This window comes from Ammospiza caudacuta, chromosome 8 (genome assembly GCF_027887145.1).
Source record: "Ammospiza caudacuta isolate bAmmCau1 chromosome 8, bAmmCau1.pri, whole genome shotgun sequence".
Classification (NCBI taxonomy): domain Eukaryota; kingdom Metazoa; phylum Chordata; class Aves; order Passeriformes; family Passerellidae; genus Ammospiza; species Ammospiza caudacuta.
In genome coordinates, this window is record NC_080600.1 from 39952730 (window position 1) to 39978488 (window position 25759).

The 25759-nt window shown below is 41.1% G+C and overlaps 1 protein-coding gene across 2 annotated transcripts in view; it reads left to right on the forward strand.

Moving 5' to 3' along the window:
- The first annotated feature begins 4880 nt into the window (after positions 1-4880).
- Positions 4881-25759, forward strand: part of KYNU (kynureninase) — a 57708-nt gene continuing 36829 nt past the window's right edge. The window contains exons 1-4 of one of the 2 annotated variants that reach the window (XM_058809690.1): positions 4881-4943; positions 9367-9556; positions 14769-14889; positions 21468-21550. In XM_058809690.1, the coding sequence (XP_058665673.1) occupies positions 9388-9556; positions 14769-14889; positions 21468-21550 (373 nt within the window). In that variant the 5' untranslated portion in view covers positions 4881-4943; positions 9367-9387. The remainder of the gene's footprint in view (positions 4944-9366; positions 9557-14768; positions 14890-21467; positions 21551-25759) is intronic. The other variant, XM_058809692.1, reaches the window with a different exon arrangement.

A 25759-nucleotide genomic window follows, 5' to 3' on the forward strand; every position in this document is an offset into this window, starting at 1 on the left:
TGGCTCGTAGCTGGTGTCTGATTTCCCTTTTCTCAGAAGCTCTGTGACCACAGGCAGGAAATGTGCCACAAGAAGATGGAGAAGTTGTTGGTGGTGTTGTTCTGTGAGTTCTGGACACACAGCTGGTAATTTGAGGGATGAGGAAAACATGGCTAGGTAGAAGGATGCTACATCTGATACAGAAACACCTTTGGAAGCACCTTGCAGAAAGAGCAGTCAGGAGGTTGGCTGGAAATCCATCCCCAAGGTGCTCAGTTTGATTTTTAGGATTTTATAACACATAGAAAGCAGCTTGCCTTGAGAAAAGGAACCCCACATTTCCCATTTTTCTTTCAGTCTCTCAAATGCCCCCTTGGCCATCACACTACTGCTCCTTCAGGAGGGGACAGGCATGTCCCCCCTCCTGTCCCTGCCTTTGGTAAAACCACTCAAAATGTCCTTGCTTGTCCTTATCCAGAGCAAGCATTGACATGAAATATTTGACCAGAGGTGAGGGAAATCTTTTATTCTTGCAAAACATTAAGATCAACAACAGTGAACCCATTCCTTATAGCAAGAGGATTTAAAAAAAACAATGTTTGTGTGCATGCAGCTGAAATGCAGGTAAGGGCACCTGAGCTACAGTCATCTTTTATTAGTAGCAGCCAACGTGGAGAGACACAAGGAAATTTCATCTATTCAAAATGTGTTCTCCTGCTGCTGCAGCTACCATGGACGTTATCAGAGTCATGGGAGTTACTGCTCTTGTTTCCTTTACATGAAAATCACTAGACTCTCATTCCCTTATTGTCCCTCTCTGGGTATCACTATTATCAGTGCAGAAGTGCAATAGTTCTCCTTAAAATGGTACTGCAGAAAAGTAAATAATTTCTTATTCCTGTGATTTTTTCCTTTTTTTTTTTCCACAGACACCCTTCTTTGAGGAATAGATTTTAAAGGACAAATATTATGTTTAATGACTCAGAAAGAAATGGAAATTATTACTAATACAGAGCCTGAAGAAAAACAATACTAGGAGCAGGTCACATAATAGGAAAAACCCCATATCTATTTAGATAAGATGTGCCTAAAAGCCTGACTGAAAAGAAAATAGGGAAAATCCATTCAGACAAGGAGAAAGGTTTCAGGAGCTCATTTTGGCTACTCAAAGGGCAATTAATTATTTAGCAGGTGCTACTAATGACTGCTCATAAATAAATAAATAAAAAAACACTGGATCATCATTATAGGGAGTGAAGTCTCTATAAAGTAAAGTTTAATGGAATGAGCAAGGGTTTTTTAGTCTTAATCAGAAGACCAAAAGTTAAAATCAGACAGCCAGAGTAATCACTCCTGCAAAAAGGTCAACTATCCATGTTCCCTTCAATAACTTCAGAGGGGAAAAAGCAACTCAGCTGGGGCTGAGGAGGAGGGAGGAGAGAACCTGTTAAGTGAGGTGCAGGTGTAGGGCATCCTTATCACACAGGGTTTAAATGTGACCCGAGGTAACAGAGGAGCTTTGGGCAGAGCAGGGCTGTTGATGGAGTGGAGAGAAAACAAAAGTGATAAGAAAGTTGTTATAGCAAGCTCAGCAGGGAGGAGACCAAAGGTTTTATGCTGTTGTTTACTGAGCGATTGCTGTGAAGCCCGAGGTGAAATGCATCGTGCCATCACAAGGTGCAGATGGCACGCTTTAAAAAAATAGGCTGTGGGGCTTTGCCTGTAAATACAGACAGCCCTGGTTTTTCTGGTCGAGCATCTGTGCCTGAGCAGAGCTGTGCTGCAGGTGCAGTGCGTGCTGCTTGGACAGTCACTGCTTTGCTGCTCCTTTCCTGACTGTAAGAACCACAGTTTTCCTGCCTGAGGGTTTTCCAGGCTGTCTCAGTGTGGGTAAGACCTGCCTATTCCTGTTAGAGAGAATCCTCCTTTGTTTGCTCGATCATTTTATCCTCTTGACAGCAAGAAGGCTCAGGGCTAGCAGTGCCAAGGAAAGCTTTCATGGCCTGATGGACCCAGTGTCCTGGCATCCATCTGGCATGGGCTGAGCTTGCTTTAGGGTGCCCTTGGTTATTTTTTGTCATCACATGCCTTCAGAAGAAGGCATATGTTTTGTTAAATTAATTTGTTACAACTTTACTGGTGCTCCACTGGAAAAAGCTCACACAGATCCTTCTAGTCAAGGGACAAGGCTGGAGTGGTCTCTGGTCAGTCTGGGAAGGGCACAGCAAATAACTGGGGGGAGGCTGAGATGAAGAAATCTCAGCACACCAAGGATGTGGCTGCCAGGGGGGTGGCTCAATGTGGTTACGAGGCAAGGAAGCTGGGTTTGGGAAACGTGCTTTTCTGCCCACCCCTCAATCCCTTCTCTGCCCCAAGTACCCCACACAGCCCTTAGTTACAGACACACAGAGCTCCTTTTATTCTTCTTTTCCTTCTCTAAACTGTCAGATGTCCCTGCCTTCCCATTGTGCTCCTAACAGCTCCTTTGAGAGGGTGAGGGCTGAGCTGCCCTCGGTCACATTCTCTGCCTCACAGACCGTGCCTGCTGGGACTTTGGCCATCTCATGTGGCTCACCCTTGTACATTGGTCGTGCTGTAACTTACAGCAGCTGCAGCACAAGAAAAAAAAAAAGAAAAACACACACACACAAAAGAAACACCAAGAAAAAAAATTAAAAAAAACCCAGACCATTTTACTTCTTCTGCAGCTAAAAAAAAAAAGTATCCAGGCTATATGTTTGATCCTTGAATTTAAGGGCAAAGGATTTTGTCTCTGTTTTCCTTTCATTCCAGCAGAAGGGTTGAGAAGAATAGATGGGAAGAAGGGGTCAATATTCAATTCTCATAAAGTCTGCAAGCATATGCCTTTGCCAGCACAGCTGCTTTCTGCCACCATCCACAATCAAGGTTAAAATGCACGATGCTCATTCAAAGGGAAATGCAGTGGGAAAATTTTCACTCCACTGTTTGTGCAGTTTATTTCCAAAGGCAAATTGAAAAGTTGCAGTATACTTCAGCTTGGTTTGACCTAAATGGCCAGCCAAACAAGAAATAAATACCCTTTTGGGCTGTATTTGACTTTGGATCCCTTTTGCTTCAGTAACTGAAGTGCCCCAATCTCCTGCTTCTTTCCCAGACCAGACTCCTGGCAGGATAAAGTTTCTTGAGGAGCAGTCCCATTGTCTTGCTGGTGGAGTCAACAAGCTGAGTTAGTGAGAAGCCCCAGAAAAAGTAATTTGACAATGCAAAAGAGGGCAATGATACTCCGGGAACTGATGGATAGAGGTCAGCTCTATTTTGGGTCAATATTAAGTGCTCTGTGTGCTTGTTTTGTTGGGCTTTTTTCTAGCAAAGAAGATGAAATGTTACAGTTCAAGAGTGTCACGTCTGTTGGTGCTTACTGAAAATGGAAATCCAGATAATAAACAAGCATTACTGCAGGGGTCTGGGCACACAGAACTCCAGGATGGAGATGTATCTCTGAATTACATTGTTAGTCCACAACTCTGACCCTCCTGCCCCTATATCTCTCCTCACAGTTCCGCTATTTATTTTGGTGGTTTTTCTTTTTTTTTTTTTTTTTTTTTTCTTTTTTTTTTAACCCTTCTCTGAAGCTTTACAGAGGCTGGATGGAAACATTTTTTCTTGTCCCACATTCCTGTGTTCTAGCTGCGTGTAGGAATGAGTGCCACACAAATTTGAATGGAGGGGATTGAGCAAACACGTGGCTGGTTTGAGATAATGTTTATAGAGAGATATCAACTCTATTCATTCCTGATTTCACCTTCAATTCTTCTTCTGTTTTCCCCTCTGGCAAATCTGCATTCTGTGTAAATTCCCACCACTCCCTCTGCCATGTGATTGCAAACACTACTGGCTTCTTGCTGTTCTGCTACTGATTGTCTCCTTCATGAAAGTAAAAGAGTTTGGTCTAAATCCACTTTCATTACAGCTGTGTTTATTTTCCTAGCCCATATGGAAGAGGAGTGCCTTCTTAATTTAATCAGAGCTTTAAATTTCACCATGGTGATGAAGGAAAAGATAATAATAGGAGAAATAATTATCTATTCACCTGGTTTTTGGTTAACTCGGAGATCATGTGGTGGTGGGGTCAGAGTCTGGGGAGCCGGGCACGTGACTGTGCTGTTTCTCCATGCAGCAATGAGTGTTTGCTCAGGAGTTTCATCACCCCTCACAGGAAGGGCTGCCGACCACAGAGTAACGTGGTTTCACTCTAGAGCAGAAAAGATGAGTTTTCTATGTAAAATTGCTTTTAGTACCGTAGCGCTTCTTGACATGAAGGTCAAAAAGTGCCTAAATTACTCAAAGTAACTGAGTTTATTGTAATTCCTCTCTGTCACATTCCCTTGCTGCAGCTGTGACACTGTGCTGTATAACTTATTTAATTATACAGTGGTAGTTGCTGCTGCGTGTCTGTTGTTGGGGATGTTATGAATATTTAGATTTTTCTTTCTCTCTGGTTCCGTAATTTAAACAAATGCACTGAAGTGTATTTAACCTGAAGTAATCTAGGCTGCATGCTGCTTTGGGCTGTGCTGTTTTAGAAACTTCCTTCTGCACAATCATTCTCAAGCAAAGCAATTTCTTTGGTGTAAGGATGGGAAGAGAATCAGCCCTTACAGTTCTGGAGCTCCTCTTCTGTTTGTTTTCTGAACCAGCCTCAATTACGGCGCTATTGGTGCTTTCAGTGGGTGTGTTTTGACAGCAAACTGCCCCACTCACACATGTGCACACCCCCAGTTTTCCTCCCCAGAGGGTGCCTTAGGACACCAGCCCCACCATATCAAAGGTCTGTGGGCTGAGCTGTGTTTAGCAATCTGGAGAGCAGCTATTGGAGGGCACAGAGGGCAGGACATTTCCATGATAAACCCTTTTCCCTTCAGGATACAGCGTAAAGTAGGGATTCACTTGTGCCTGTCAGCACTGTGCTGGGTAGGAAGACTGTGAGTAACATCTTGGAATATGTAAAGAAAATGTTTTTAAGGGGAGGGTTAAGGGAACTTCACTTTTTGCCTTTTTTTCTCTCCTTTTTTTTACAAAGACATCAAGACAGAAGGGAGATCCATAAAGATACAAGCGAATCTAAACCAGGACAAATTATCATTTTATAATTAAGCCTAATGGACCTTCCTGAGGAGGCTTGATAAGATGACTTGCTAATATTCACTTGTTTTTATTGTTTAGTCAGTAAATTATGCATAAAGGACAAAAATGAAATAATCACCCAGATATTCGTGTCACTTGTGCCTGACTAATTCTCATCCATTGTCTTTCATAGCTTTAAAATGGGAAATAAGTAGTAGAGGCCAATGTTTGATAGGGGCTGATAAATTATGGAAAAATGACTTTTTTTTAATATAAGTTGCATGTGATTGATAGGGGCTGATAAATTATGGAAAAATGACTTTTTTTTAATATAAGTTGCATGTGATCTTTCTGATTATGAAAAAATGCCCACAGTCATAGTTGAGTTTTTATATTGAATGAGGATGTAGTACAAGTAAGTCCTGTGGAAGAGCAAAAGAACAGAGAAAGAAGAAAAAAGTAAAAAAATACTGACTTATCATCTGTTAAGTCAAAAATTGTAATAAATTTTCAAGGAAAGAGAGAAGAAAACCTGGTCTAGTGGAAGGTGTCTCTGCCCATGGCAGGGATTGGAACAAAGTGGCCTTTAAAATCTCTTCCAACCCAAACCATTCTGGGATTATATGAAAACACCTGAATGACTTTTCTTGGAGTAGGTAGTGGGGACAAATTGTTTCTCTTAAAAGATTCTTTTTTTCTCTAAGCTCTATGAAAAAAAAATTCTGGTAAGGACCTATGCTTATCAAAGAGGGAAATGCCTTTTCCTCTGATGGGCCTGAATTTTAGTTTGGAGATGTTACTGAATATTGTTTTCAGATATAAGGAGATAAAGTGTGCTGTTCTTATACAAATGTGTTTGCTCTATATGCAGAAAACAACAAATGACTCCTGAATTATTGTAAAAGAGTTGCACAGGACTCTATTCTGAAAACAAAAAAAAAAAAAAAAACAGTAATGCCAGTCAGAGTTAAGGGGAATGGGAAAAGCCAAACCCAAGCAATTCTTGGATTCCTCTCTTTGAAGCCAAATTCCCACTGAAAGGGCAAAAGTACTTTCTTACGCTGGTCTCAGAATTGGATCTCTGGGATTTCATTCCCCAACAGGATTTTGATTGATTTTATATTAGTCGTTTTATCTTATTTCATAATGTTTGTATTAAATCAGATACCCCTGAGCACTCAATCTTTTTTAACTTCTAGATCTCTGTATTTAATATTATATTTGTTGTCAAAAATGTAATATCAATAAGAGTCACAATAAATGTAAATCATTGATCAGATGCAGCAATGAAAGGGAACCAAGAGCCTGATCCAAGAATTGCCGTCTGTAATAGAGACATTTATTGATTTCAGTGAGGTTTGGGTCAGGCCTCAAATGGAACCAAAACCCATCTGTGCTTGCCAGGTGGGTCAGTGGATGACCTGGGAGATGATGGCCACAAATCCACTGCAATAACTGGGTGTCCTTGCTAAAAAAAAATAAAAATGGAGACTGATGAGATAAATCATAGGTATTCCTAAACAGTAGGAAGCTGTGCTGTGTTCATGTGGTGTAGAGCAGGGAATCCACAGGCTGGATGAGAAAAATGGGGTTATAATACCAAACAGTCCTTCAAGCACCCTTATCATCCACCTCCTGATTACAAATTTCAGGGCAATTACCTCAGTGGTCCCAGGAGATGAACACTGGAGGCTTCCAAACCCCCTTTAGGCTGTTTTCAGAAGAAGACAGAGGTGATGGCAATACTTCCTAGGGACCATGGGGGCTGAGCATCACTGAGCAAATATTCTTAACTCAAGATTGATCTGTTTAGAGAGCTGAAAAGGCTCCTTACCTCCAGGAGGTATGTCACCAGGGAGGAAAATTTAAGAAAAAGAAAAATGAAAATCCAGGCATTAACTTGAGTGGGAAGAAGATTTTACAGAAAATACTGCACTGGCAATTATTTTACCTAGAAGGAGACAGTCAGAGAGACATGGGTTTCAATCCCTCATCTAAGGGGTTTTTTACATAATTTGCATTAAGTGCTCATTATTAAAAACAAAGGGCTCTATCTTTATTATGTATGTGCTGGACATGCTTTGATAATGGGATTGGGACATCCATGCTGGGGTTGTAAATCAAATAAACAAGCCTTGGAAACAAAACCTAGTTCTGCTTTCCAAGTGCTGATCCAAGTATTGCTTGGAAATAAGCTCTCATTAATCCTATAATTTGGAGAAGTGAAGCTTGAGTTACTCTACGTGTGTAACGAGGTGACTGTATTAGTGATGGCCATGGTGTCTGTGACCATAACTTGCTTTTCTTGTTGGTTCACAACATCTGGAAGAAGTAGAGATCCCTAAGCCATCCTCCCTGGTGTGTGCCAAACCAGGCGCAGAAGGTGCTGACCTGCAGAAAGGCACATCTGTGCCTGACATCCAGCAGGGAGCAGAGCCTTGGATCAGCTGTGGAGGAGCTGAGGAGCAGCTCCCTGGGGCTCAGGGAGCCTTGCACACCTTCCTCAGGGCTTCCAGTGGGTGGCAGCTCTTTGGGAGTTGGGGCCACTTGAGCATCTCACCCAATTCCCAGTCTGGGTGCAGCCCTCTGCCTCCTAGGAACCTTGAAAAGCACTCTGAAAACCAAGATGCCATCTTTTTTTTTCCCCCCCCCAAACATTTTTGCCATTTTATTTTTCTTTTCCCCAGCTAAACGATGCTTAGGGTGAATGAGTGGGAATGATAAATTTGTCGACAATGAGGAGGTGTGAACAACCTGTGTGGAGACAGCACAAAAATAGGATGTCTCCAATAAATCCCAGGGGAGGGTGAACATTAGCTAAATGCAAACTGTTGTTTTAAAGAATTCTTCTGCTATTTTTTTATTTTATTTTAACTCTGCATGCTGGTGGGAGGAGAAAAATTGTTACTGTGTAAGATATCGGTCATATAATAATAAAATAATAATAATAAAACCAAATGAGAGCAGATTAAAGCAGGTAAGTAGCATCATGCTGGCCATTTGGCCAGAGTATAAACAGGTTTGGGTTAATTAGCACTAAGGAGGCTGAGCTGTTTGGGGAGTTTATATTTAAATACTAACCGTTGTCCTTCTCATATGTGTTGACAAAGCTCTTCTCAATAGTCATCTGTTGTTCTATCCACAGCTTGTTTCTGATAGCTACATGTAGGATATTTTGGCTTTAAGAAATGAGAGCTTATGGAAGATATGTGCTTAAAGAGTTTTCTTTCTCAAACAGAGAGAAAAAGTGATATTCTCTAGTGGCTCTGTGTTCCTTGTTGTGTGCTAATCTATCCTATTTCAGCCTATCCCCTCGGGGGTTCCTTTGCACCGAGAGTCTTGGGGATGTTGAAAAGGCAGAGAATGTTTTGCGGTGTAACTGCACATTTCCCTAAACTGGGGCAGCCACCAAGCTCCTCACCGAGCCTCTTGGCTGCCTGCTGCCACAAACACAGCAGGGAAGTCTTGCCCTAAAGTGAGGAGAACGTGCTGCAAACCTTCTCTGCCAATCCTAAAGCCAAGTGCACCAGTGCTGTCTGGAGCACAGTGGTGTCTCTGAGCATTACACTTACAGGACTGTTTTCATATCAAGATCAACGAGCTTGTAAATTTTGCAGTTAGTTTTGGGCATTCTCTTAGAATTTGTGGTCTGTCATATTTCTGATTTCACTTGGGCTTCTCTCCTATCCTGGGGGAAACAGATCTAAACCAGCAGGATATTTGGTGTAGCTGAAAGGAAATATTAATTCAAGGCCCTGATTTTGAAAGCTGTGTTTGCCTGACACCTGCATCCTGCCTGCTCTGCCCTTGCACACGAGCACGGCCAAGTACAAACACCCCTCCAATTTTTGAGGCAAAAAATGCTGAAAGGGGAAAATGTGGAAACAACTTCAATGTATCTGTGCACCTGCTATTCTTAGGAGCTCAGGCTGCAGAAACAATAATGCTGCCTCTGGCTTTGACGTCTCCAGACTGTGAGTGACACTCCAGCATTTGGAGCTGCTGTCAGTCTGGTGGGAACACTTAGAAGAGGCTGATAAAGTTTATAAAGGGAAGAGCTTTGTATCTAAAGAAGTGAAAGAAAAAAGCCTTTGGGGGTTACAGCAATATGTTGCCTTGGAAATATTTGATCAGGTTTACTATTCTATTCAGACACTTCACTTTTTAAAAGCTTTAAATCAAGTAAGTCTGGGTCTTGAATGGTGCAGCTTTAGTGGCTGCTTATCAGCCACTCGTGACTATGCAAACTGCAGAAGCTAAACTGCCATTTCTGATTTTCAGGTGGAATTGAATGACCTGAAAATGGATCCATCTTCTCCTGTGCTCCCAGCAAGCATTCTGGAACAAACTGCCTTGCAGCTCGGATGCAGACCCACTGACAAAAAGCTTGCTCTCCACTTAGATGAAAAAGATGAGTTAAAGCTTCTTCGGGAATGTTTCTACGTCCCCAAAGTCAAGGATCTGCCTCCAAGTGAGAGTTATAATTGCTGTTGAGGGGAGAGGGAGGGGGAAGGGGCTGGGCTTCACATCTTCTGCCTGTGTTTATCACGAGTCTTTGGAAATCATCGTCACTTATGAGATAATTGAGCAATTGTAGTCATATCTGAGCACAGAATGTCCCCGCTGTTGCTAAATCAATCCATCCAGCTTATTCTAGCACCAAAAGCTCTATGTTCTCGTTTCCATCCTGAATCAAATGTGAGGATACAGTACTTATGTGGTGCTTATGCTGTCAGTCAGCAGCTTTGAACAATGTAGTGACTGATTGAAAATTATAGGCAGGAGCTTTTCTGTCTAATGGCTGGAAACAGCAGCCTCGCTTGGGTAGTTCAGAGCAGTTGCTTCCTTGGTGTGATTCAGCTTGGAATTATCTGTCTGGTTACAATTATTTTAGTTAATGAAAGAGGCAGTATATATATTATGTGAACATTTATGTCTTATTGCTGGTGGTGGAGCTATTTTCTCACTGAGGCCAAATGGAAGACTGTGCCTCAGAACAAATAATTATCTGAGCAAATAATTCATAATGAAGCCTTTTATTTGAAGATATTTTCCACTTTCCTCATGAATTGCCTAAAAATAGACAGCACCTGACTTCAGTGAAGCTATGTGAAATTGTTCTGGACATTTTTCTCCTTCTTTCGTGTTCCACAGGTTGCTTTGAGGAGCCTGTGGCATGTCTGGGCATGGGGAGGGCTTGGTGTGGAGGCAGGAGGGGTGGAAAAGGGGGTGGCAGGCTTAGAGGGAAGCATTTGCTTGGGGTCAATACACCCAGACCATCAAAACTAAAACCCAGCTCCAACTTTTTTTGGGTACCTGCAATAGCCACCATGTCTAGACAAATTCATGCAGGGAAACCTGGTGGGAGCTGCCACCTACGGAGGCAGCAGGGTCCTGGTTTCTCCTCCTGCTTCCCAAGCTCTGTCTGGGTTAGTTTTTGTCTCAGTTAACTGGAGAGCAAAAGCTGTGCTGGCTCTGCAGGCCCTGGTTGCTGCACACTGGAGAAATGGCAGATTATTTCCTTAGATGGTGAACACACACAGGCACAGTCACTCTCCTCCTTTCCTGCCTTGGCTAAATGTACCTATTGAAAATCAAAGGAAAAAATATGATAGAACTTCCTTGCATTTTTTTTTTCATTTTCCAATGAATGCAGACAGCATTTTCTGCAGATTTTCTTTTTCTGAAAGGATATTACTGATGGTAAATGAGAAATTACAGGTGCGTTCACCAAAGTGTGTCCAGTAAGGGACTATGATAGAAAATGGTGTCAACAGTCTGAATTGCTGGACATCTTTTAAAACAGTCTGTCTTCAGTACCTTCCTGCTGAGCAATGATGAGTGTTGGGAATGCAGTCTGCTCCTGCCCTTGGGACACAGGGAAGATAAATCTCAGTTCTCTGTGTTCTGATGGTATTGGCTTATCTTTCCTTACATTTAAATACTTGAGTTGTGCTGTCTCTATTATTCAGAGCAGGACTGGACACTTTGCAGATATTTAAACTATGTGCTTCCTCCATGCCCCGGTAATTTTTCTTTTTCATTTTTTTTACCCTGGTCACTTGAGAGAGTTTTCTAAAACCCCTCTATTTGCTTGAATATTTGACTATGACTCAAAGCTCCTTCAGCTGCCACCATGGTGCTGCAAGATGTGCCACTAAAGCTGGAAAGATGCTGGAACACAGTTCCCATGGCAGTGGTGCTGCTGGAATCCAGCCCAAGCAGGAGCAGCTGGATCTTGCAGAATGTCAAATATCTCTCCAGGACATCAAAGGTCACTTTTCAGTGTAGTGTTGTAGCAGCTTCAGAATAAAGACTCTGCTGAGAAGTAGGTAGAGGTTTTGATACTCATGTGGCAGTTTGGGTTTCTTCCCTTTCAATGTCCGCTATTATTTGATTTTCAATTACTACAATATTTACACCCAAAGACTGCTGCTGTGGGGTTTTCATCCTGCAGTTACAATAATATTTAGTGCCCAGACTGTGGATAGGTTTGTTTTAGTGAAGATAAACAATGTACAAAGTAGTAGTACCAGCTGAAAAGCACAGAGAGCCCATCATTCTGGTGTTCCTAAATTGAGGGTTTTTTCCCTCCCCTTTTTTCCCTATCCTTCTTTTCTGTGCTTCAGCTGTCATCGGGAACAGCTTCCCTGCTGAAGAGCAGCAGGGGTGTAAATATATATATATATTTACATTGTGTGACTATAGCATAGAGACAGATCTGCCATGACATTTATCTGTGCCCAGGAGCGGATGCCAGATAACACATTCCTGAAGATAAATGTCATTCCAGATATTAGCCATCAAATACTCTTTATATATTTACATAAAGCATTACAATGAGGCTTTAAAATGAAACCTTACAAGAAGCAGATGAGAACATCCATAGGAGACAACAGTGAGATGACGTACAGGAAAATATTTAGGAAGTCATTAGAATAGTTTAATTTAGTTATCAAGTTATAAACTGTCAGGGCTGTTTATTTGCTGGATCCATCAAGAGGAAACCAGTAGCAGCCTAACTCCCTGCAAATCTGGGGGGTTTTATGTGCAAGCATGAGAGGCAAAGCTCAGGTGAGCAAATGAGGAAAAGATGATACAAGAAGATTTAGGGAAATGTTTGGATGCTGTTGCTTTTCTCCAAGCTGACAACAAAGTCTCTTTAACCTCTCTTCTTTTACCCCAGGGAGGAGGTAGAAATGGGCTGGGCACAAAATCACCCATCTGATTTAGGCTATGGCTCCTGCTTTGTCACCTGCTAAAGGAGTAAGGCATCGTTTGGGTTTCTTGGGAATAAAAAGATGCCCCAGAGTGAAAGTGCAGAGCTGTATTTCCAGAAGAAATGGTTAAAAGTAGTGGTTAACCACAAAAATCTGGCTTTTTGGAGGGCTGGTGGGGGGGTACAGGCAGATGTGAAAGTAGAGATCTTTTATCTTTCAGCTAAGGACAGAGCTCAGACAGGTATAAGCAGATTTAGTCCTTCCTTTCTCATTAATGAACCCATTACATTTTTCCCTTTTGTTTGGACTGAATATTTCTGACAATAAATTTGCTTTTCCTTTTAGGTTTAAAAGGTATAGAAGTGCATCTTTAATGTAGATGAATGGTATAATTAGTATGCAAAGTAATGTATATGATTAGATTTGACCAGTTTGCAGGAATCTGAGTAGGTGTGTGAATATATAATATATTTAATTAATCTTAATGCCAATGTATTTTTTGATCCAGGCTACTCTAAGAACGCATTTCAATATTTCTTTTTTTCTTTGCTTTTATTTCCTCAGTTGTGTTTATTTCCTGTTAGAATATTTCAATATGTATTTCAAATCAACCACAGAAATTAAAAGGGCCTATACCGTGAAAAATAAATGTCATTTGGGGAAAGACAAGTGCTAGGAAAAAAGAATATCACAGTGAATGTAGAGTTGTTGGAGCATGAGGAGGTGCTGATAAGGAGAAATTAAAAAGATGGTGAAAAAAATGAGCAGCAATGGTCTAAAATGAATATTTTAGTGATGTCAGAGAGGGGGAAGTAAAGAGCTTTTTGTCAAAAGGAAAAAAGTTAATCCAGATTTAGAGCTGATAACACAACAAAAAAAGAAAATCGAAGGAACAGGAATGAAGATGTTAAAATAACTTCATCAAAAAGGCAAGGCCCTGCCTCTCCAAGGTGAACAGAGGTGTTTTTATTTAGAAAGGACTGTGGTGCAAGAAAATCTGCCTTGCTGATAATTCCTCACCTGTTTTAGTGCTTGGAGAGTATTGGTGAGAAGGAGCTCCAGATTCTTGAGCAAGGATCCTTCTCTCTAACCCCAGGGGGACAGTGTTATTGTGTTTCTTGGTAGGAAAAGAACTTTTAATAGAATCAATCTGGGGGCATGGATGATATTGATGCCTCTCTGTTTTCATTCATATTAAAATGGAGATGAAAAACAGAGTATCTGCAAAACAGATTAGGCTGAGATTGCTCTCTGACTTATGCTTTTTAAAAGCCTCTAAAACTTTAATTAAGAAATTACCCAGGTTGTCTATACTCCTGAAAAATGTGTTTCTGGGGAAGTTCAATGAAATTGGTAATTGTTATTGCAATTGTTAGTAAGAAACCTTTTCCAGGCTGTTTATCTACAGGCCTTACAAAATTTTCACAAATTGCATTGCAATCCTATGGTTCATTTTTAGCATGTATCTTAACATGCTCATTCATTTGATCCTTATTCTGAGGGATATCAATTATATTTATCAAAATTATATGTGATGTTAGCTTTCAGGGGTATTGTAAGTATAGGTATAGACAAATGCAAATTACCACTTCTAGAAGGTCACCATCACTTGTCCCTTCAAGAATCTCTAACATGAGAAATAACAGAAGAAAGCTGTGTTAGGATTGATAGATGATGACACAGGGTAATTAGATTGTTCAGAACCTCACTAGAGCTATTATTTATAAATTTCTACTGCCTTGCTTTTCTCCTAATCATTGAAAGGGTTTGTCAACATAGATTTCCTCCTTCTCCTCAGATGATGACATGAAGTGCAGCCCACAGTATTTGCTGACAAGACGAAAACTTCTAAGACTGCTTCAAAATATTCTCCTCAACAATTACATGTTTTCTGAATAGAGATTTAATTGTGCAGGGACAACTTACATGAAAAACACAGATTTACCTAGTCCTAACTTTTGTGAAATGGATTATTCCAGTAGCTTAATCACTCAGAGTGGGCGTCACAGACACCTTTTATGAAAAACGCTTTCCTTAGGATTTTTCATCCTGAGGAGCTGAGAGGCCTCAGGAACAAAATGTAAACAATGGTTATCTGCTGCTGTGGGATGCAACAGGTGCATCTGGGATTGGTCTCATGTGGTTGTTTCTAATTAATGGCCAATCACAGTCAGCTGGCTCGGACAGAGAGTCTGAGCCGCAAGCCTTTGTTATCATTCCTTCTTTTTCTATTCTATTCTTAGCCAGCCTTCTGATAAAATCCTTTCTTCTATTCTTTTAGTATAGTTTTAATATAATACATATCATAAAATAATAAATCAAGCCTTGTGAAACATGGAGTCACATCCACATCTCTTCCCTCGACCTGAGATCCCTGTGATCACGGTCACATCACACATACTGTGGCGACCCTCCACTGCTCAGTCCCACGTGCATTTTTGTTTCTCTGGTTTCCCTCCACAGCTGACCTGACCCTGGTGAATGGAGAGGAGAGCTGTGTGTACTTTATTGGGAATTCTCTTGGGCTCCAGCCAAGAAAAGTTAGAACTTACTTGGATGAAGAACTGGACAAGTGGGCTCGGACGTGAGTACCCTGTGGGGTGTGCCAGATGCTGACCTGTGCTTCAGAGGAGCTCTTTATTTTGGAATCCTCATTGGAACTGCTTGAGCAGCAGCAGAGTGCATTAAAAGTGCTGCAGGCCAGGAGTAAAACATGTTCAGTGTTTCCCTAGTGCTGTTTATATCTCTTTTAAAGGCAGGAGCAGTAAAACAGGCAAATAGACCCTTTCAGGTGTGATAGCTGTGCTGCGTGTGTGGCTCTGCTCAGCTCACCTGGAGGACCTGTGCAGTTTAACCCTCCCCACCCTGAAGTGTTTATAAGGTGTCCCTACAAAGCACACAAACCTATTTGGTTGCTGCTGTTGGTGAATGTGGTGGGGTTCCAGGCCCTGTGATTTTCTAATTAATGTTTCTAGCTGCGTGATTCACCCTGCAGGCCTTGCATTGAGCAGTTCCCCTTGAAACAGCATCGAATGCAGGTGATGCTGCTGCCATACTGGCAGGTTTTTGGCTCCTCTTAAACCAGGTCTCTGCCTGACAAGTTAATTTTATTTAGAAAGAAACATTCCTGTCTTCTCAGTAAGGAGCTGTGTGTGAATTATAACAAGCTTTGCTAAATCAACCTGATGTAAAAGAGACAGGATAAAAGAAGGACACATTGCAGGAAAGGGACACTGTCATCATAACAAATGGGGAACCTTTTAATATACGTGAGGGAAAGAAAAAGCTTTTTTTACTCTTTATTTAGGTTTTTTTAATATTATGTTCTGTTCCATTAAGAGTCTGTGCTTTGAGATCTCCTGCACCTGCCTGAGCAGCTGGAGCAGGGATGAGTAAGGAAAATGATGAGTAAAAAACAGGGAACTGAAGGTGGGAAAGGAAAATAGCATCCAGATGAGTGAGTGAGCTGGGTGAGAGATGAACTCTTTTATGGGGTGCGGGATATGAGTGGAACAGATGTGATTTCATGGTGAGAGAGCAGAGGAAATATGGAGAGGCAGAAGAGGAAAAATGAATTCTGCTAAGTGGGCAGCCTTGTTTCAGCAGGAACGGTCGAGATGGAGGCTTCTCAATGCAAATGTGAGAAATCTGTAGCTGCTCTTCCACTTGTAAATGCATGAATGCTGGGAGCTCATCTATATGGTTTATTGATTCCTATTTTTCACCTGTATTCTTATAGGTGAGGAGGCTGAGAATGAGTGGGACTTTGGGAAGAGCTGGTTCCTTCTGGTTATTCAGGCAGCACAGCAATGCAGTTTCTCCAGTCATTTGAAAAAAATGCAACCCTGTTCATTTCTGTGCTGTTATCCCACTTTGTCAGGGAAACAGCTAAGCTCCTTCAAAAAGCAGAAGTCAGATAACATTCTTAGAGTGATGCACTGGGACTGCAAACGTATTTCAGCTCCTCCACTGTATCTTTTCACTGCCTCACTTCTACTCTTGTGTTTGTCTTTGCTGCAGTGAAAGATGAGTTTTTCCTCAGTGACTGTAAAAACCTGGAAGAAAAAAGGTAGGCAGAGTGTTACTTCAGATCAAAAGTGCCTTCAGGATCTGTGTCTAGGAGGGAAAAATGGCTGAACATTGATTTCAAGCCACTTCAAGAGAGGGAGCACAACCAGAAAGGTTGTTTGCCAAAAACACGGCTTGGCCTCAAAAACCTCACCCAGAATAAATGAGAAAGTTTCAAAACAAATTAAAACCAAAAAAACCCCAAAGTAGCAACTAGGAAAAACCCCTCAAATTAAGATCAACAACAAAACAGAATAAAATCCTGAACCTAAAGCAACTGAGACAGCCAGGGTAGGATCAAACTGATTTTGAGGGGAGCAGTGTATGCGTAGAGAAGGTGGTGAATGGAATGCAAAGGAATAGGTGGCTGAAGGTACAGAAATGAGTGCTTTTATTCCAGTCACCAAGGGCAGCTTAGCAAAACCCTTTCTAAGGTGGTAGCTGCTCCCAGCTGAAGGCTGTTCAATGGCTGTTGTGTCAGCACCGTGGGATGTAGTGGCTCTGGCTTAGATAAATAAGCAGCAAGAATCTAGGAAATGGCATGCAAATTAGGAACATCCATCAAGTCAGCAATGGTATAGATTCTGGCTTTCTTATAAATTGGTTTATTGCATTTTTTGTTTGTTGTGTCTTGGGACCCCTCTCAAAGAGCTGTGAGTCTATTTAAATGGCTTTCACTGCTCGTAGTTAAGGGCAAGAGTGAAAAGGAAGATTACCCAGTGCTGGTCAAGGGCAGGGGAGCTGTAGCTTCATCTCCAAGTAGTGATGGTAGCTCATCAGGCAAACAGCTGGGAGAGAAAAGCATGGAAATGCCTCTCTCTTGTTGTGTTTCCTCTCAGCGCCTAGTCCCTTTCCCTCACCTCCACTTTGACTGGTGGGTTCCAGCTCTCATCCTACATCTGCCTCCCACACACCTTCTCTAGATTTGTACTCTTCCTCTCCACATCCCTTTGCACTGTTCCTTATGCTAATGTAGCAAAATTACAAATCCAAGCCACGGGCATTCTTAGCATGGATTTAAAAGCAGCCTCTGAGGCTTCATCTTTCAGTTATGATTTCAGCTAAATCCAAGATTTATTGAATAAGGGGTGAAAAGGGATGAAGAGTTGTTCCCTCATGTTTAGCCTAGAGTAGCCAATAACCCAATGTTTTAAAAGCCCAAACTTCAGGGGACTTTTTTGGTTGGAGGAAGGCCAAGAGATGCTTTGCAGTGCCTTGTTTTCCCCTCTGCCCTGCCAGAACCGGTTAAGTAATTAAAATATTTTATAGAATCATTACTGTGTGTGAGCATACTCACTGCAGCAGGCAATGTCTCCCGTCTGCATAACTCATTAAAGTGGAACAATTAAAGCAGAAGGGAGCCTGCTGTAGCCAGTTGTGCTCCTGTGAAGGGCTGGCAGGGTGACTGGGGAGTGGGGAACCTGCTGCACGCAAGTCTTGAGGACTGGAGCTGTTGAGCAAAATTAAGACTGAAAGGGAAAATGATTGTTCTCTGTGGATGTATCAGTGTAGGGGAGGGAAGGAACCACTTCTATGAAAAGCATGTTGGCATAGTAAATATGAACAAGGAATTAATAAATTGAGGCTAGAAATAAAACATATATATGTTTCTAAGCGTTGAAGTGGTGTGGCAAGAGGCTGATATGGACATAGGATATTGACAACCTCCCAGTTTGAGGAGGGCTTTATAATATAACACTTGCAGTAGGCAAAGACTATTTTCAACAAGTCAGAAAGTATCTTTGGATCTGTGTGCTGAACTAATCCTGCAAGACACGAGAAGGCTGCAAACAGGAGTGAAGCTTGGCCAAACCCTGTTGGACATCCCCACCTCTCCTGCCATTCTCAGGACTCTGCCTTTCACCTTTCTTCTCTGTGTGGTAGAGCTGCAAATTCCTCTTTTAATGCCCTGGAATTTTTAGTTTTGGACCAGCAGTGGTCCACACAGTTCTTTTTCTTTTGATATGTCTTCCCTTTTTTTGGCTGTTTCTTTGCTTGAAACCTTGGTCCAACTTAAGAATCTGTACTGGCTCATTAAATACCTTGCATCATTTTTGGCAAAGAAGCAAGAAGGAAATTTGCACTTGACTAAGATTTGGATGAGCGCAGAAGATTCCTGAAGATGGCAATTAATTTAAATTCCTTTTCTCACCGCCTTTAAAACCCTGGGATCATCTCAAAAAATGTGTTTCTAGCTCCCCTTGCAAGCTTTAAATCAACCAGACCTCAGCGAATAAAACGTGGAGTTGTAATTTCCTGCCAAACTGAAAATAAAATGGTAACCAACTAAAAATTAATTTGCACAATGAGAAACTCTCATAGAAGTTGAAGAAATATCTGTTTGTCTGAATGCTCTGTGATTTGATGGGTGAAGTTTTGTATTCATTAATTTGGATACCTCAGTTTAAATCTCTTTTGCTACCTGGGGTGCCGTGGGAGGAAAAGGCTCTCCATGTATGAGGGGAATGCCAGGAGCACTGCACTTGTGTCCTTAAAGATTATTACCCCCAGTGCCTACCAGAGCTGAGAGAGGGGTGGCATAATATACAGAGATATAAATTCTCTGAGGCACAGCATAGAATTTTACAACCTAAATGTAATAGGATGTATTGTGCCATCAGCAAAGTCTACAGAGTTTCATGTGATTAAAATAAAAAAAAGGGTCCAAGAATATGCTTTTAACTACCATTTTAGAGGCAATAATTTTTGTCTCTTGGCATTTATATTGGCCATCAAGAGGGAGGCAAGCTGTAAGCTGTGCCATAATAATAATAAGAAGAATAATAATAAATGCTACCTCTCCCTTCTTTCAATATGGTTAAATGTCCATGTTTTCTTCTCAAAATAAAACATTCTCATGACCAAAATCACACAACTGTTTTCCTGATAACTTGGAAATTTATTCTGAAATTTTGATAGTCCTGTGTGCTGATAGAGAGAACTTTCATTAGTAAATTCCCATTAGGATGACACTAATGGCTATAAAATCAGGGAAAGCTAATGAAAGAGAATCCCATAGGTAGTTAGGACTTATTTCTCCCATCTTATTATATTTGCTATCCTCTTTCAGGAATACAGAATCCCTCAGGCTGGGAGCTACTGAAAATCTTTGGAGGTTTTATTTTAACAGTCTTTATAATCCTAGTCTCTTGATCACTCTATTACAGTTAAGAATAAGACAGGAAATTACCAATAAATGTCTTGCTGTTTGTGAAACATATACCCCCTGTCTTCAGGGAATGCAGCTGCATTGTGGGCTGATAGAAGGGAGGAAATTTTAGCACTACTCCTGCCCCTCACAGCATATTCTCCTACCTACTGCCTTTATTCCTCATCTAAGAAATGCTTTTTTAAATGAGGGTTATTTCACACTGCCTGCTCTCTGCCATGGAGGACTCATCAGAGAGCAATTGTAAAATGGAGGAAAGAGTCAGCTGCTTTACCAGGACCTCATCCAAACTGAGAAGCAGGGTCCTCCTTGTCTATGTGGGATTGGACTTGTTGAGCATGGGGATGGTATTTTATCTGTAAGAGATATTCACTCCTTCCACTGTTGACCTAATCTAGCCCAAAATTAAATGGGGTTTTGTAAGGATGAGAGGCTCAAAATGGTTAATACAGCTGAGTTTTTTAAAAGTGTTCGCTCTCCTATTTTTTAGGATTGTAATTTTTTGGAAATATCCCTATGAGGCGTGAGTTAGACCCAAGTCAATCAAAAAGGGTCTGACTGTAAAACTCTCAGGTAATTTTTGCAAGAGACTGAAATTCTACCTGAGAAGGAAAACTATGAGTTGGATATGGAAAACCAATCTTTTAAACAGCCTTGAGGATGGGGTAGTGTCTCATGCATCCTCCTTTCTCATGTCTTTATCTGCCAGCTGTCCTCCTGTGATTGTGAGTGAACGTTGTGGGACAGTTCTTCTTTAAAAGGTTCCCTACCTTTTTTTTTTTTTTCCTTTTTTCTTACATCAAAGCTTTTAGGGCTTCTTCTGCTCTCTACCCAGCTTCCTACTGGCTTTGTCCTTATTTCAAAACAGCTTTATACTCAGCCTCATGCAGCCTGGTGTTTCCAACTCCACAAGTACCCCGTGGTGCTCAGCAAATATGAAAATCATCCAGTGTGAGATGGGAGCCCAGAGCAATGCTTCCCTGGATTAGCACCATTATTACTTTTCTCAATCTGCCTCCATTTGCATTTAAATCTGTACTCTACACCCTGCATGTTTAAGAAAATAGGCAACTTTTTATTTATATATGCATGGCAGATATATAAGAAAACTTAGAAGTTTTCTTCTCTGTCATAATTGAAGGAAAATTTAGTTCAGAGTACTTAATCCAGAACTGAATTTATACATCTGTCACTTCAGAGTAGCAGAACGCTTGAGCTTAAATTAAGGTGACCATATGATCCCCTGCAGACAGGAGCAGTTTGAAACACAAAGTTTTAAAATATCTTTTGTCAACCCAAAACCACTGAGACCTAGAACAGTTTTTCAGGGAGAAGAGAAGTAATAAGAATTAGCAAGCAGCTCTGTTGATGCAGGGAAGCACCTGCCCCTGCATGAAGAACCCTCTGGTTTGTGCAGAAGAGTGAGCTCAGACAGGAGATGCAGTAGGATGGAAATTGTTTCTGACAGAAAGACTCAAATACTGCCTTGCTCCCAGACAGGAATCTATCATCCTCTGCACCATCTAATACCCAGCCAGAAATGCAGGTTGGGGAAGTCTGTGGGATGAGCTCTGCCTGGCTTAGCAGGTGCCATCCCATACTGGGTTTCCCTGTTCCAGCTTTCCTGTCCCCAGAGTTTTCCAGAGCCCATGTAGCCAGGGGGCTTGTGAAAAAAAACATCATCTTTACTGATGAGTTTCTAGAAGAATTTTGTGGGCCAAAATAAATAATTTTCAAGCAACTGAAATCCTGTCATAAGCCAATAAATTGCCTTTGCTCTGAGGTTTAAGGGTATGAGAAAAGTGTTGTGCTCAGTTTAGGCAACTCCCATCCTCCAAATGCGGAGTGTCTAAATCAGATATGATTCTTAGGAGTGATCCAAATAGAATACCACATATTTTCATCATTTTTCCATTCCTTTTCAGAGGTGTCCATGGCCATTTCAATGGCAAGCGCCCGTGGGCTTTGGCAGACGAGTGCCTCCTGGACATGATGGCTGAGCTGGTTGGTAGGTGTGACATGCAGGGCAAAACCTTTCTCCAGGAATAAAAACAAATCTAGTTTCTTTTAAGGCTCAAAAACTCGAAACTTTGTAGACAGAATTTAGTTCTTTTTATTCTTATGTTTGAAAGCAGGTTTTCTTGTGCATGGGCTAACATTTAATTTTAAGACTGTGAGTGTTTTAGGGGATGAATGTGTGTGATGTGCTTATCAGGAAGCTAATTGCAGCAAAGGTTTTTTTGAAGCATCATAAACCACTTAGACTAACACGTGAAGCCCTTTTAAAGGGCACTTGGTATTGCAGAGTCTCAGTCACTCTTCCAGAAGTAAAATGATGAACTTTCCCCTTTGATAAATTATTTCTATTTAGACATTTTCTGGTTTTCATCTTTTCCCTGCCACTAAATCCAGACTCATCTTTGAGAGCTTCTTATGGCAATGGAGCAGATAACTGGGGCAGGATCTGTTATTGATGAGTTCCCATGACCCTGCTGTCCCCCTTGAGGAGCTGCAGTGCTGCAGGACTTGGGCAGGAAGTGCCTCTGGTTATTCCAGAGTTTGAGGAGCCCTGGAGACTCCTCCTGGTGAATGTGCCATGAAAGCAGTCAGCTGCGTGGGAATGCAAATCTCCTCTATCCCTTCCTACCCCGTGTAGTTGCTGAAATAATCTTTCACTGGGATTTGCTTCAGAGTTGTCTCTAAAGGGGGAAGAGAAATTATCTTGGCAAGGTCTTTTCCTCCCCAACCCTTCCAGCTGTTGTCATGTCGCAGACATCTTTTATCTAGGTTAGTGGATTTTGGGGAGATCTGGCTCATATTTCAATGAAGGTGTCGAAGGCAACTCTCAGTAGTGACTATCAGAACTGAATTATCAGGCATTTATTTGTGCCATCACTAAGGAAAAATATTGCCCTTATGTTGACCTGCTGCATTCTAGATATTGTATCGTAATTTCTCCTCCAACTGCAGACAAGTGTTCAATGAGAAAATTATGGGTTTTCTCCTTCAAGAAAAGCAAATAGGATTGGAACAATTGGGAGCAGAGACATTAAAGAATGTTTCATGACAAGTTTATTTATAAACTTATAAATAAAATCCCTCTCTGAATTCTTTATGAAGTTTCCAAATAGCTAAAATAGTGGGTGTTATTATTGGAGCAGAACAAATGCAATAAATTATTGTTGTAGTTGGTCTATCCATGATGTAAACTCTGAGATAACATAAATATGAGTGTGGTTACACTGGGCATCACTGAGCTATGTAGAAAAATCCCATCTGCAGAATGAAATAAAAATCTCAAAATGCAGATTGGGGGTTCTGATTTTGTAAGTTGCTATTGTTGTACCTGGTGCTGCTCAGGGGGTTAAGAAGTTACTTCTCTTGCTTTCATTACATTCAAGGGCAAGCTCAGCACCCTCATCTGTTCAGCATCATAGGACATAAAAATGTGGAAATATAAAGGGAGTGGAGGGTGTTGAAATGCTGAACACAGCAGATTTAAGGGTTTCTCCACTATGACCCATCTCCCTTGGCCAGTGGATATTCTTGTTCTGGCAGGGTACAACTAGGAAGATGCAGAAAGGTGCCTTGGAATTTTCAGCTGGAAGCCTTGAATTTAACTAAGCAGGCAGATAAGAATTTCTCTCTCTCTCTTATATCATATTCTCAGGGACCCCAATTAGTAATTCAAGGTATGACCACTGATGTTCTTCACATAGCCAGGAGAGAGAGACAGCCAGGATTCCCCAAAGGACAGCTGGAAGCTTCTGAGCTATCATCTTTCTCTGCATCACCTCTGTGGCTGTTTGCCTGTGCTTTGTTTGCAGAATGTGGAGCCCTGAGGCAGGCTGAGCCCTGACCTGCTGCCACTGCCCCTGCCAGGTTCCCCTGGCCTCAGCTGTGGGTTAAGAGTCACTGCAGAAAGCAGAGAACGAGGCTGGGACCCTTTTACCCTCATCCATCTGTCTTGTAGAGGCTGCCAACTAAGTCTCTATTTTAATATTAATTGAACTGCAAGATGCACTGTAGGTGTAACGAGATGGAAATGAGAGCTTTGCTTAAATTTCATTTAATTGCTCATCCATCTCCTTACTCTTCTTTTATTTACCAAGTTCCATGTGACACCAGTGTTTTTACATCCCCATGCCTTAACCACAACGAGTTTATTATCATCTTCTTCATGGTAAACAAATATTCTAAAATTTTCAATTAAAAGTTATGACTGAAGTCACCCTACCACCATCCTAATATTTTATTTTTCAAATTATTTCCTGTGAAGTGCTTCCTGTTGTCTTTCTCAAAGATAAAAAGCATGGTTTGGATTCTGTTCTCCAGAATTTTTGGGGCTTTGTTTGATTAAATTGTAAAGTGTGGTCTAGGTTCTCATCTGGCCCTTACATTTGTGGGCAGGGTTTTATTAGAAAATATCCCCATGGCCCTTTTTCAGGACACAGGTGAGTGATTCTTAGAATACAGATGAATTAGTATTTCCCTAATAATGGACGTATGATAGAAAATTCCAACTTTTAAAATTGTAGGCAATGGTGAAGAGGCTAAAAGGATAAATGGAGGGGAAAAAAACTATGTTAAAATGTTTTCAATGTAGTATTCCACAGATTCATGAAGTGATTTAGGTTAGAAGGGATCTTAAAGTTCCAGCCCTCCCAATTTATGTTTAAGTACTGTTTCCCAATAAAGAATAATATTGATTATGTGTGAGTACGTAGCTGAATGAATTCTGAATTTACTTTCTTATTGATTTGAATGTAAGAACAATAACAGAATTTTACTGTGTTTTTATTCAGTATTGAATGTGCTTTGGAGGAGGAGGAGGAAGAACTGTCACTTCTCACCCTAAGCAGTAGCAACTAAAACTTATTCAGGAATGGACCAAGGACTGTAAAACACCTTTGTCTGGTTAATGGTTTATAGTGCACGAGCACCTTGCTTATTAAAGGCAGTCACATTTTCTTGTTCAATGAAAGTTACAGTAGTAAATACATTGTGAAATGAAGAGTCAAGGTCAGTGGAGGCCAAAGCTTTGTTCCTGTGCTCACACCAAATGGCAGGAGGCAGTGAAGGCAATCTCTGCCTCTCCTACCAGACTTTATTAAAACATTACAACCTTGGCAGGATCACCTTCTGATGGAACAAGATTAACTGCGTGGCTGCTGCTCCACGATGGGCTCGGGCAGGTCTCTGTTGAGGGAAGACTGAACGCTGAGCAGATTTGGAGTGACTTTGAGTGATAAGGATTATTTGAAATAACCAAAATGTTTTCAAAATTGGGGCTCTTAGCCTTTTTCCAATCATTTTACAAAATGTTTTTTACTTACCCCAGCGAGGATCAGACTTCCCTGGCAGTCAGAGAGGAGAAGGATGGCAGTGTCTGCCTAACGCAATCATAATTGTCTCTGAAGTTGTACTTTGCAAACGCTGCTTCCTTTTATTAAAGAGGAGATTTATCATGCAGAACATACAGGTTTTAGCCTGTCCTGGAGATATGGTATAAAGTTAGGAAATAAGGAAGGCAAACATAATTTTGTCTCCCGTGTGCTGGGTCTTTGAATATTGTAATAGGTTAATTGGATCATGGAAAGGTTGTTTTCTGAAATGCAGTGCAGGTTATAAAGGATAACAGTTTTCCAATGACATGGATGAGGTTTGTTTTGTGGGCATGAAATTCAATAATGGAAGGCTTTTAATAAATATATAATTTACAGAAGACCAAGACTTACATGACAAATGTAGTGTCATATTTAATTTGGGATGCTAACATGCAGCTAAAAGTGATCTTACAGATTAACCATTTGTTTTATACAAAATCAGTACAGCAGGCAGAGGTTTGCTTGCACAGAATTTGCTGTGAAAGCCACAGATTTCACAGAAGGAGCAGAGGCACAAATAAGAACAATACCATTTCTTGATCCTGTCCCTTTTTTCAGCCTCAAGAGTTCCATAGAAATATTAAGACTGCAAATAATACTGTTTTGAGCTGCAATCACTCTCTAGCTGTCTCCTGGATCTGCAATAGAACAACCCCAAGGTGACCTCTTCCAGCAGCAAGAAGCCTTAAGATGCAATGCTATCAGAGGGAAGAAAAGAAAGCAAAGGAGAGGAGTTTAAGTGAAGAAAAAAGCTTATTTATCCCTATGAAGAAAGTCCTTTATATATTTATTTCCACAAACTTGATGATGTTCCTGGTGTCTGAAGGAGG